At 40.8% G+C, this 13,157-nt stretch overlaps 1 protein-coding gene and 1 non-coding gene across 3 annotated transcripts; both read right to left on the reverse strand.

Moving 5' to 3' along the window:
* Positions 1-1,193: 1,193 nt before the first annotated feature.
* On the reverse strand, positions 1,194-12,385 carry polr3e (polymerase (RNA) III (DNA directed) polypeptide E). Of its 2 annotated transcripts, none has more exons than XM_017434280.3 (21): positions 12,179-12,385; positions 11,397-11,507; positions 9,838-9,888; positions 9,667-9,744; positions 9,326-9,441; positions 9,143-9,225; positions 8,824-8,931; positions 8,368-8,417; positions 8,156-8,275; positions 7,500-7,585; positions 6,506-6,550; positions 6,322-6,413; positions 6,000-6,120; positions 5,823-5,904; positions 5,656-5,715; positions 5,344-5,501; positions 5,198-5,259; positions 4,672-5,126; positions 2,562-2,639; positions 2,079-2,201; positions 1,194-1,986 (listed from the first exon to the last, which is right to left on the reverse strand). In XM_017434280.3, exons 2-21 carry the CDS (start codon positions 11,433-11,435, stop codon positions 1,930-1,932), a joined length of 2,064 nt encoding a protein of 687 aa, XP_017289769.1. In that variant the 5' UTR covers positions 11,436-11,507; positions 12,179-12,385; the 3' UTR covers positions 1,194-1,929. The 2 variants fall into 2 exon arrangements, with proteins under 2 accessions (XP_017289769.1, XP_017289766.1); XM_017434277.3 differs by having other exon boundaries at positions 12,173-12,385.
* An 80-nt stretch (positions 12,386-12,465) lies between these two features.
* On the reverse strand, positions 12,466-12,547 carry trnal-aag. Its single transcript has one exon. It is a non-coding gene; the product is annotated as a tRNA-Leu (tRNA).
* Positions 12,548-13,157: the final 610 nt, after the last annotated feature.

Raw genomic sequence — 13,157 nt, forward strand, 5'->3', positions numbered from 1 at the left:
TTAAGATTATTTAAAGCTGCTAATCCCCAATTTATCATGGGATTTATAGGACTTCTGTTGGATTTCTTTTAAAAAAAAAGAACTGAAGGAAAGAATTTTCAGACTCTTAGAAAATGGCACTGCATCATCATCACATCTTAAAAATGACAAGTTGAGTCATGTGAAAATATGCAATCAGCCATGAAAAGATGATTGACTATAGTAATGATGAGTTCATTTAAAATAAAACTAGATTTTAAATCAGAAAACAAAAAAAAAAATCAATGAGAGAAACCTTAAAAAACAAAAAGAAAATTTGGAATGACGTTTCTGTCAGTGGTGATCCTGTTAAATAGATGATCTTTGATCGTCTGCCTGCCAATAAGTTCATTTAAACTAAATCTAGATTTTAATTGATTATAATTTCTTTTTTTTCAACAAGGACAGTGACTAAAGATTTCATTTTGATCAGTTTTATAATTGCAAAAACTTTAACAAACTTCAAAACCCAACATTCCTAAACATTACCCATTTCAAAACTTTACCCGATTCAATTTAAAGCTCTGTTTCAATTTAAATCTTATTTTTAGGAACAGTGTTCTTTATATGATAGCATGCAATAAAATTTAATAAATTTTCAGTCCTCAGAGGTAAATCCAACTCAAAAAACAAGATAAAAAGTTCAGTTTTCTTCTATTAAAACAGGATTGTCAAAAAAAAACCTGCAGGGCTTCGATTATATTGTTACAACAACATTAAATGCACTTTTTCCATTACGTCAACAAACAATAAGTGAGACAGAAAAGCCCAACTTTAAATATTTGGTGTATTTCTCCACATTTTTACCTCAAATTTACACAAAACTGAACTTCAATCCAGAGCTGACCTACTGTTTTCTCAGGTGGACTTCATATTTATATTCCTTTTTACATTTTTAGGTTTAAATCCTTAATCAGCACCTTAAATTGACATAAAATCTGGTATTTATTGAGCAACATAACCCTTTTTTTGATCAAGTATAAATCTGTAAGTCCTGCGGCACCTTATTCACGTTTAAATATTGAAAATGAAAGCATCTTTTGTCCTGGATGTTTTAAGAGACAGAGGCACTTTAATTGGAGGCTCGAGATTTAAAAACCCCAAACCCCTCCTTAACCGTCAACACGAGAGCCCAGAGTTTGTTTGTTTTTACAGTGAAATCTAGAAGCTGAATATTAATGTTTTATCCCAAACTGCATCTTTATTGGTTCTGTTCAAAAACTCAGTCACTCCAAAAGAAACGCATCTGAAAATCTACATTCAGCTTTAAAAAAAAAAATCCATCAGCAACCACAAAAATGCAGATTCCAGGTCCACGATTCCCAAAACCCCTTGAATACAAATCGCCCCGTTTCCCCTTTGATTTTGATGAGTTCAACAGTTTTTTTGAAGCTTTATTCCATCTTCACGGCTTATCTTTTCCACGAGTCGAGTTAACGAATATTAAATTGATTTTTTCCTCACAAACCTTAAAGTTTGCTTCATTGGTGAAAGCAAATAACAGACAAATCAGGAGTAAAATGATCCTATCAATAAAAAAACATCATGAGGTCATAAATGCAAAAAAATATGTAATGATAAATCGTAAATGTATATATATATATATATTTGACTTTTTCTTCATTTCTTTAATCTTCAGTTCCTTTGCAGACTCTCCAGCTTTGAGAGAGTTCTTGTTTTCTCACTGATTTACAGTTTTAAAGTCAAAAACTTTCCTCTGAAATCAGAAAAGCTTCGTCAGCAGCTTCAGACACGAGTGTCCTCCAATCACCGGCTCTCAGACCTGAACCGGCCGCTGTGATTGGCTCTTACGTCTCGTCCGCCCTCCCGTCGGACAGGAGGGAGAGAATCTGATTATCTGTCGGTGAGCGAAAGTGTGTGTGTGTGTGTGTGTGTGTGTGGGGGGGGGGGTCACGACTGCAACGTTCCCTTCAGGTACCACATCCCCGCATAGCTGATGCAGCACTCCTGAAACGATAAATTACAGGTCAGACTGACGGGAAACAGAAAGCTGTGTGTGTGTGTGTGAGGGGATCTTCAGCCCCGGCCTCTAAGCTTACACGAAGCAGCCGGTCGACTTCGGCTTTGGACGGGTCCCCGAGCTCCTGAGCCAGTCTGCTTTGAATCGTGGCCCTCCTGACCCGGTAGTTCTTTGCAAACAAGTCGTAGAGCAGCCGACGATGCTGCAGGAGGGGGAAAACAAACAAAACAAAACAAAAATATAAACAGAAGAAAAAACAAAAAAAGATGACCTTTTATCAGAGAAAAACAAACCAATAAAGCCAATAAAGATGCAACAATTTACTACAAAACAACTTTTTGTTTCTTAAATATCTTGAAGAACTATGCACAAAATGGAAAACAAATTATGATCTTTATGTTGGAGAATTTAACAAAGGAAGTGCAGAAATCTGCAGCTGAGATGGACCGATGAGCACTGAAGTGGCAAACGCCATGGTGTCTGATATTCGTGTGAAATTCAGAGTTTGCCGACGCCAACTTGTGGTGACTTCTAGCTACAACAGAGAGGGGAGACGGTTTACCTTGTCGAAGTCGTCTCCTGACTCCCACAAGCCGAAAACCTTCTGCTCATCAGGAGCTGCTTTGCTCTGAGCAGGAAACTAAAAAGTAAAAGAAAACAAAAAAAAGTAAATAAATCTGACCAAGAAGCTGCTAGTTAGAACCGTCTACCTGCTCCTCGTCTAAGGGGAGAAGTCACGTTGTTATATGAGTGTTTCTGGACCATCCATCCGTTTCTATTAAAGGAGTGAGCATCGAAGCACCTTTACTACTCCTGTACCTCATCACAGCTCAAATAAATGTCAATTATTCACTAAATCGGGCGGCTTGATCAGTAATAGTGTGCTATGACTTTTGGTAACAGAATGATGCACAACTTAGACGAAATTTGCAAAAACAAACTAACAAAAAACAATGGAGATTAATGAGAATTCAGTGAAACCAGAAACCCCAACCCTCTTTGGAGCTCTATAACTCAAACATCCTTTACTGTAAAAACATCATTCAAAGTTTAAATCAGTCACAGGAAGTTGAACTTTACAGATCTAAGTTACCATTTTATTATCTTTTAAAGTTTTCACACAATAATAGTTTAGGTTTAACAATTCTCAGATATTTCTCCATGGACGGTTTAACTGACAGTTAAGGTCATTAACTTTTGAAATGTTTAAAACAAACTCTTCTTACTCCCACAAAGTTTCTGGGACATGTACAAATTATACATCACAACGTGGGGATTTTTGTCTTCTTTTACCCAATGTGTCTCTCACTGGTATAGGATTTATTGTTTTCCCTCCAATCCCTTCAGATTACAGGGTGCCCACTGAGGCACCCGAGGATTTTAGTTACATTTTAGCTCAAAATACTCCCATCAAAACTGAAAGCAAAGAGTCTTTGTTGCCCAGACATCTGAGCGTCCTATTAACTTTATCTTCTGCCTGAATGCCACGTTAAAAACAAGACCAGATTGAACAGCCAGAATCCCCAAACTGGGATTATCTCTTCAGAAACGACCCACTGACTGGACACTGATCATCTTAAACTGTGACGTTTCCAAATGGGATGGAGGGAGACTCATCTGATTCCAGATCTGTCTGCGTTTACAAACAACCTGCAGACTTAACCTCTCGCTGAGCAGTAAAAGAGATTAACTTTAAAGCTAATAATCTGTTGCATAAGAAAGATGGCGCCGGGCCACCCGCTCCCCTACAGCTTCCAAAACCCTTTCAATGTGGAGCTAAAACTCAGGACCGAGTTAGTTCTGAGGGATGCGGGTCAGGAATAGACCATACCATCCCCTCCGTGTGAGCAAACAGCACAAGGAAAGTAATACAGAGGACTGATAACAAACATTAAATGGCCGTTGCCCAAATGCAGAGCACAAACACACGAAAGGGATCAGGTGGCCTCAGAAACCCGAGTGGAACCTGAGAACCAGGTCTGTGTTGCTTTGGTGCCCCAGCTTCTTTAAAAACGGCCGTTAGTGTCGTTATTCTGTGCAGGAAAACTGATACGTGCATTAAAGCTGCTAGCAAGGCATTCCCCCATTCAGGACGCACAGGCTGCTCAAAGGGTTTCAAGACAGAAGAGGTGAAACGGGTCCAAATTCAAGACGAGAGATTGTAATCTCAACACTTCAGAGCTCAAACTGCAAGTGGATAAGAGCTAAAAGGTGCATGTTGATGTACAACCAAGTTACTAAAGATTACAAGTATTCAACAATTTATTTTTAATAATCTACACGTTATTGCTTATTTCTGTTCTTCTGCGCATTCTGAACAGCGGATGTGGGCTTTGTGTTACAGGTTGGCGTCTTCCTGTTGTTCTGTACGACGTGAAACGTGAACTGCAACCTGACTGTGTCGCTTTGAGGTTCCCACATCCTGCTGCAGCAGATTTGTGCGACTCGATCAGTTCTCATGTGTCCACAAGTTGCTTCTGCTTTCAAACAAACAGTCTTTAATGAACATCTGAAAATTTATTAAAGATTATTTATCCCTGCTTCCAACAAGCTCTTACAGAACAGCCGACACACTCTGAGTTTTAGGTTTAAAATGTCACTAAACAAATCTGGGTTGGGAAAGAAAGACAAAAACAATGAGTTGTAAATGTAAAGGATGACGGCGTACTCACAGGCACCATTATCTGTTTGCACTGGCAGAGCAGCACGGCGTCCTGCAGCACGTGGTCCGAGATCGAGCGGAAGACGCTCTGTCCCGCCGGCATGGAAGCTAGGTGGAGGTTAAACAGACGCTTTAGCTCGTTTAGCGTCAGGACAAAATGCTTCCGGAAAGTCTTTGTCACAAAGTCCTGCAGCTCCGGGGACAGCGTGCTGCTGGGGCTCCCTCCGTTGGCGTGATCAAAGCCAAGGGAGGCGGCGCTGGGGTAACCATTAACAGAACCGTTCGGGATAGAGCAGGAAGAGGTGTCCATCTGCTCGTCCTCCCTGTCTCTTATGGGCTGCTGATTGATTTGGGCGCTGCTCCCGGCGCGTCTTTCGTCCAGGTCCCGCTGCAGCGATGTCTGGTTTTCTTGCGCTCGCTCCTGAGCCATCCTCAGACGCTGGTCCCCGCTGATGTGGACGAGCTCTAGAAAACAACGCAGACGTCAGTTACAAAACAAAAACCAGCAGGTTATCACCAAGAAAACTCCTTTTTACCTGGTTTTGGGGCATTCTTTGGCACAAAATCGTCTTTAGAGAAATTAAAAACCTTTTCCAGCCTTTAAGAAAAAGATAAGAGATTATTTTCTAATTTATCATCACCTAAATCTTCAGTGAAAGAAAACATTTGTCTTGAAACATACTTGCTTTGGATACCAAGCCACAGCATGTGCTGCCTGTGGGCGATATCTGGGTGCTTCTTAATGAAGTCCACATCAGTGGGCAGCAGGAACTCCCAGCCCCGGTTGACCCGAGGAGCTGCCACGTGTTCCAGGAACTCCTTCACATCCTCAGGAGGAAGCTAAAGGAGCGAGAGGGAAGCAGATCTAAGTTATGTTTACCTGAGTGAGCAGTCAAATGTTTTAGGCTCCTGGGAAGCAACAATTAAACGCTATAAAGTCAGAATCAAGCAGAGGAAAAACTAACAACGCCCTTTCTCGCAAACCGCTTCTTACTTTGATGATGGATGCGATTTCTTTCCTTATCACGGAGCGCTCCTGCGTGAATCTCCACATCTTAAAAAAAGACGAACACGGATTTACCCTGACTGCAAAATGAACAACGTAAGGGACGCCGACACAGATTTAATTCTGAGGGCTTTATTAAACAGACAGCAGCTCACCACAAAGTCTCTGCCTCGACAGAGCACTTCAGCAGGGACGCCACTGTGAGCGCTGCAGGTGTTTTTAGGATACAGAACGTCACTGGGAGCAGAAAACAAAACATCAGCATCAGTATATCTGAAACCAGTCTGATTCTGAAGGATGCATTTGCCCTTGACAGTAAAAGTCTTTCTCACCTCTTTATGACCCAGTTTCCCTGAACCAACAGCGCCACCTGCTGGATGCAGCGCAGCACCGACGTCTGGTCAGTTCCAGAGGCAAGCAGTCCCATCAGGTTGGCAAACGGCATCACCTTGACTGCACAGAACAGAAATTATTTTTTTAAATGTGACACGTTAACTAAAAGGTGGATTTCTGTATCATATGAAAGTGCAAACTCAAAGCAAACAAGTCCCTGCAGCTGAGGAAGATCACTTTCCAAACATGCTGCAAGTGTTAGACATTATTATGGAAAACTGCAAGAATGGTGGTCTGTATTTTCTGACGATCTCGGCTCACCGTTCTTCATCAGCGTCTTGACTTGATCTCCCAGCGGCAGGGTGCGGAGCTGAGCCATGGAGAGCACGTTACTGGGCCCGACCGGTTTCACCCTGACACACAGCGGGACAGTCACGTTAGTGATGCGCCTCAGCGACTCGTTTCAAATCCAGAAACATCTGTCAGAAGAGCGAGGAACGCTTACACTTTCTCCTCCGCGGGCGGGGGCATCAGCATCGCCAAGTACTCCCTGAGGAAACAGGAGGAGGAAGTTTGAGCAGAGCTCGGAAGCGAGAGCTGAACGAGTGACAAAAAGATGCGAGCGAACCGCTAACCGAGTACAACGAGACGCGTGCAGCTAAAATTAAGTTCTGAACAATAAATTTGTGACCAGTGATTGTTTTTCCCTCCCAAACAAAAACTGAACAAGGCAGACATTAATATCAACTTGGACCTGCTGCTGTCTTTTTACGATTCGAGTCCTGGTGTTGATTTACTTAATGTCATTATTTCTTAGCACCAGCTGCAAATTTGACAAATCTCCTCCTTCAAGCCAGATAATAATAATAATGGTGCTGAATTAGCCGTTTATCATTCAGTCTCTAAATTTATAAATAAATTGTTTTTCTACTGTGGTACTCAATAGCTGAATGGTTAGATGTTAGGTCAGTGATTGGCTTTGCTTCTCTATCCTGGAGGACCCTCCATCTATTAAATCAGGGAAGTAAAAATAAGCACAAAAAGATTTGAATTAAAGCGGTTTTATTAATCTTATCTGTCTGTTTGTAAACATGGGATCATAGAAAAGTCTAATTATTTACTAAGTGAGTGCGTTCAGCTTAAATTACTGCTATTATGTAACTGTTATAATTAAGATATATCTAGTATTCCAGTTTTTATGTTAAGATGGCAAAACAAACTTACTTTGTTCAATTTTCTATTTAATCAAACTGTTTAAATGCTCAAAAATTTCTCTATATAGTAGAATTTGTGTTGCAAACTGGGGTGAATGTGCTCAAAGACGAATAATTAAAAGATTAAAAAGATCTGAAACAAGAACTGATTCGACAAATAAACCCAAACCAAACAATCAGATAATTTACAGCTGTAGAAATATATAAACATGCTGACAAAGTGTAAAAAAAGACATGATTTAAGCTCTGTGTTCAAATCAAGAGCAGAAGTTTCTTCAAACTTACTTTGGAGTTTTGACCAGTTCAGAGTTTTGCGAAGCGTCCACCGACTGACAGAAGAGGTACTGCTTTTCGTGCTCCGAGCGTCCATCCTGCATTCAAACAAGTTAAATGTTAAAAATCTGCACGACAAACAGAGCAGCAACATCACCGGACTGAAGCTGTGGTCGTGCTCCATGAGAAGTCGTGAAGTCGGCTCTCGTTCACGTGGTCGCCTGACAAAAAATGCGTCATTTTGTTCACTTGGCAGCCTCGCCTGCTGCTTCGCGACACGAGGCTGCCAAGTGTTGTGTGATTGGTTAGAACTTGTTGTGGGCGTGTTTGTGTGTTTATGCGGAAAAGCCGGTGAGCTTTAATGGAGCCATTTTGCTTCTCCTGCTCCGCTGTGAAGAAAATACAGCCGTCTTTACGACTGTTCCAGCAAAACAAGGACAGGAGAGTTTAAAGCCGGCGGGAAGCAACCCGTTTAAACGCTGTAGGAGGGGGGAGGAGCTTCCCCGGGAGTTCTGATCCGAGTGTCTTGTGGACGATGAAAGGTGTGTGCGAAAACGAACGTCTTGCAACCACATGACCATGAATCGACTTCTTGATTTTCATATGAAGCACGCCGGGGCTTTAAACCATCTGCGGCCTGTTTTTAAAACACTCAGCGCTCCCCCTACCTTTGCACCGTGGTACTGCAGGTGGATCCAGGGCTCCTCGGCCTGCTTCTTCTGCAGGAACTCGTAAGACTGGATTCTCCTCTGCCGGGCCTGCTCCGATTCAGGCCGGGCAAACCTCACCTAAAGAAGAAACGTGCATAAGAAATGCAATAAGTTCTGTGTTTGCATGAAAACTTAAAAGCTAAAACTTCATTGCATTAATAAAACTTTACCGTAATCGCCTTCGCTTCCTCTTCAGTTTCATCCTGGGAGGAATCTCCACCTGCAGGCGTGAGATTCAGGTCATGTGTAAACTTATCACAGCTATTTAAAACATAATGCCTGAGACTTCTTTTTATTTTGAAAATCAAAATTAGTTTTCTTGATTAATTATTACAGTATCATAAAGAAAATCTAGATAAACAAAGGCTAAAGTTTTTGACTACAGAAGATATTCAGACTCAAACATGATTTAATTAAGAAAAGCAGCACTCGTGTTTAAGACTTGGTCTAAAAGAAATTTGGACGTATTTGTTGGAAACAAGTTAGTTGTCTCACATATAGTATGACGAATCAACCAGCCAAAGCAAATTTTAAGTAAAATAGCATTTACTTCATTAAGATCATCAAAGAAATGTAACTTTTCTGCTCCTAAAAGTAAACATAAGTCTTAAATGTGGGAAACTCACCTTCGTTGGCTGCCTCACGCTCTCTGGTTTTGTTATCAGCTTTGTCCAAATAAGAGAAACTGGGTCTCATCTGCAGGATTCCCGCCAGGGGCGTGACATGAAGCTCACCTGTTGATATCATCAGTAAAACAATCGCAGATTGTAATTTTGGCTTTCCGGTCTCCGATTTTGGGTTTGTTTTAATGCCATAAAGCTGCATATGTTGGCCCTCCAGCTTATCAGTGTAAACAAAATTAAATGACTCAAACATGAATGACCTTTGAGCATTTAAAACAACAAATCAGATACAGTCAGAAGACACGAGGCTCTGTGGTCAGACCTTTGCGAAACAAAGCAGCTGCATATTTGGAGGTGTTGGTGGTGGCCTGGATGGAAGAAAACGTCTGTTTGTCCATCAGTTTCCTAAAACAGACACACAAAAAGAGCAACGGTCAGTCCAAACTAACTAGGAAGACCTACGGATTCCTAAAAATATAAATATCTGGTTTAATAACAAACATACGATGAGTAAGTGTTGGTTTCATCGTAGGACATGCCGTCCACGTTCAGAGCTATTTGCTCTCCTTTACTGTGACAGTAGTTTGGACTCATGGTGTTGACGGCCATTTCCAGCTCCAGCTGTGTGACAAGCAGCACAAAAAGAACAAACTCTCAGAGAAATAAAGACAGATTTAAAAAACAAAAAAAATATCCATCAATTTCAAGAGAGAATAAACTGAGATCTACTATTTTACATTTTCAAAATCAACAATCGAAACTGAAATTTCTACTTAAAAAGGCTTGTAAAATAATAAAAATAAGGATTAAAAACGGGGATTAAAAGGCTAAAACTAGTTGGTTTACCCTCTGCTGTTTGGGTTTGATCTTAGCCGACAGGTGGTTGACATCATCATAGGTCATGGTGGCCGGTCGGACCGGATACTGAGTTAAAAACACAAAAAATGACCAAATTAAGAGTAGTGAGCGACTCAAGATGTGCTAAATATGTAAAATGACTACAAAAGAGAAGCTCACCTGGAGAAGATAGAGTTTATCTGCAAGGCTTTTGGCAAGATACACGTCGATCTACAAGGAAACAGAAATGTAGATCAGGAAACTTTACGTTTCTTGAAAATAAAAAACAAATCTGGCGCCTTTTGAAATCCAGTCACGAGGGCTAAAATCCACAATAAGCAAATATTTCTTTCTAGACAATAAAAAGAAGATGCTAAGCACGGCGGTACATCGATCATGCTTTGGGCTCGTGTTGTAGCCAGTAACAAATCAAAACAACCAAACAAAAAAATGTTGGCTGCAGTGCAAAATGATTGATGTTGATTTTTGTCGTAATTCAGATCTGGGTCCATAAAGACGCCATCTAGTGATCCTGGTTACTAAAAAAAGGACATCCTCTTCCTAATCTACCTTTGAATCAAAGTTTTTCTAACAGGTATGTCAGCATTTTCCTCCGCAGGCTGCTGTGGTGTCGAGAAATCCCTTCGTAAAATGTTTTGCATCATTGTGAAACTTTGGGATTCCCCTTTTTAAATATATGCCTGAAATTCCTAATGACGTCACTCCAGACCATAATAAAGATCCAGTTTCTAAACCGGCCTTCTCTTAAACAAACCTAGCTTGCTGCCAGGTGATAAATTGCCAAATTTCAACATCATTTCGAAGCTTCTGAGATGCAGAATCTGACAAAAATAACAACTCAACACTGAAAAACTCTTCGTCGTGACTTGTTTTGCCAGCATGGGTCACAAAAAAACAAATGTAACCCTGTTTTCCCTCCATTTACTGGGAAAAGGGTCACCTACTACTGTCACTTTAGGTTAGCTATGCCGTATTATAGCTGCTGTAAAACTCTGGAGCAGGATCGAGCCAACATGTCTACTGTGTCTGCAATGCATTGCTGCAGAGAAAGAGGAATTTCCCTCCTTTCAGGAGGAAAAAATATCTAAAACAAAACTCAACTAAAAACAAACCCCTCAGGGGGTCTTGGTGTTCGTGCAGCAGCTTTGTTTTGTCTTCAGGGTGGAAACAGACAGAACAGCAGGAGTGAGACGAGGGTTTAGGGACCATCTCCAAACTGCAAAATTAGGCTGTAATTTTTCTGTAACGTCAACAGAATCGTCCTATTCACCTACATCACATCAGGTATTTATAAATCACGTAAAAAGCCACTTCTAAGAAAGCTAATACAGTTTTTTGCATCACTGTAGACTTTTTCGTTAAGTTCTGTTTGAACTTTTCTGAAAGCAAATAAAGAAATAACTTGATTTCACAGAAGCGGTTCCATCAAAAACAACCCGATAATCTGACAGATCTGGAAGCTTTCTGCCAGAAACAAAACATCCACCATAACAAGGTCCAAAATACTCTATGGTAGCTGCAAAAACTCACTAAATGGTATAAGAAAAAAAAGGTTAGATGGCCAAACATTCACTCGGCAAGTTGCCAAACTGTCTAGAATGTAAATAAAAAGTTGTTTTGCTTAAAACATAAAAGCAATGTGCGTCATTTACGTTTATATCTACAAATCGTAATCAGAGGTCCGGGCAACGCTTATGACTCGCGTGATATAGACATACCTCCTCTATAATGGGGTCATCTTCATCACCACTGGCCATAGTGATGTAATCACAGCCAGAAGCTGGAAGATGTCAGAGGAGAGGAGCAGCAGATGACCTCAGGGATCCAACCTGCAAAATAAAGGCAGAGTAACAGGGATTTACTGCACAGCTCCAAGACTACGCCCAGCAATTAACAGGGAATTACTGCAGAATATCGTGGATAAATCCTGATTGATGGTAGTCTTATCAGGGCGTGTAAAGCTGTCAGAAGAAGAGGGTGCAACATTTACAAAGCCTGATGAAGTTAGCCTGCCAGATGATGCTTTCACTGACCCAACCAGCAGGTAACACATGATGTAACAGCAAGCAACACACTCTACATGGCTCATCTTCATTCAAATATCTTCTGATAAACATTATGTCTTGTAGACACTCCACGCAGCGACTTCAGACAGTTAAAACACTCACTTGTGACACCAACTTTAAAGAGGAGTCAGTTTTTGGCTGCGTTAGCTTAGCAAGTTAGCCAAAACAAAACGTTCACCTACACCGCTCACGGATTTAAGTTTTTAATCGACATACAAGCAAAAGGAAAAGCGAGACAAAGTGCTACAAGCTTGCTGTTTTAAATCCCAGTGAGCGAACAGGTGACGCGAAAAACAAACAGGGCTGTTAGCCGGTGGGAGCTAGCCTAGCACATACGAGCTAGCTTAGCCTGGCGTGCTAACAGACACATGCTAATCAAAATAACAGAGTCAATCCCCGGGCCGGACAGAACATTTTCCCCCTCTCACCTGTACCTTTCGCTTCTCAGTTTAAACTGTCTCATGCGTGCGTGAGGTCCAGGAATAACACCCGGTCGCAGAATTCAGACAGCATAAGTTAAGAGCTGCTGCTGGGGTGAAGGTACCATGTTGAGTCAGCTCCACAGACACGTGGGGAGGAGCTCGTGTCTGCAAATCAGCATGTCGGGCACGCAAGTTCATCACATTTTACTACCAGCTGGAAAGGACGTGTCGTTTATTTCACACACTGGCGTTAATAGATGTAAAATAAACAAAATTAAAATTTCTGAGCAAAACGTATGTGGCAGCGGTGGGATTCGAACCCACGCCCCCGAAGAGACTGGAGCCTTAATCCAGCGCCTTAGACCGCTCGGCCACGCTACCGCGTGTACTCATGTGGGGTCGTTTTTTTGTATTCATTGTGTTTTCATATATTATTTCTATTGATCATTGAATGTAACCAGAATACTCTTCTAAAAGACTCCAGTTGATCCAAGATGTTGTGACTTAGGTTTAGGTTAACTCTAATTAAATTCAATTAAAATTATTACTTTTTGCCTTTCAAACTAGCAAGCCCCTTTGTTTATGTCCAGAGTAATCAAAATATTAATAAATAATAATAACATGGAATATGGAAAAAGGAACAAACTGTATTTTCTTGTTTAGTTTCTTTTTTGTTTATTGCAATATAACTTTTGTACTTCAGCTTTGCTAGTTTTAGCTTTTAGCTGATGTTTTGCTCATTTTAACTGGAGTGTTGATCATTTTAGCATCTATCTATGATTAGCTTTTAGCTACTGTTCTGCTACTTTTAGCCTGTGTTCGGCTCAGTTTTACTCATCTTATCCTCTGTTCTGCTTATTTTAACTTTATTAATTCAGTTAACGAGTCACTTTTCAACTAAATGAAAATTTGGATTAGAGGAAAGTTGTTTTAAATCTCTTACTTAATAATAGAATAATTGTCTCAGGCTACATACATGGGGGGGGGGGGG

Source organism: Kryptolebias marmoratus, linkage group LG17 (assembly GCF_001649575.2).
Source record: "Kryptolebias marmoratus isolate JLee-2015 linkage group LG17, ASM164957v2, whole genome shotgun sequence".
In the NCBI taxonomy this organism is placed as follows: domain Eukaryota; kingdom Metazoa; phylum Chordata; class Actinopteri; order Cyprinodontiformes; family Rivulidae; genus Kryptolebias; species Kryptolebias marmoratus.

Coding starts and splice junctions, on each gene's coding strand:
- polr3e (XM_017434280.3), bottom strand. CDS start 11,435: ATGGCCAGTGGTGATGAAGATGACCCCATTATAGAGGAG. Junction 6,551..7,499: donor GAACTGGTCAAAACTCCAAA/GTAAGTTTGAAG, acceptor CTGTTTCCTCAG/GGAGTACTTGGCGATGCTGA. Junction 2,640..4,671: donor GCAAACAGATAATGGTGCCT/GTGAGTACGCCG, acceptor TTTACTTTTTAG/TTTCCTGCTCAGAGCAAAGC.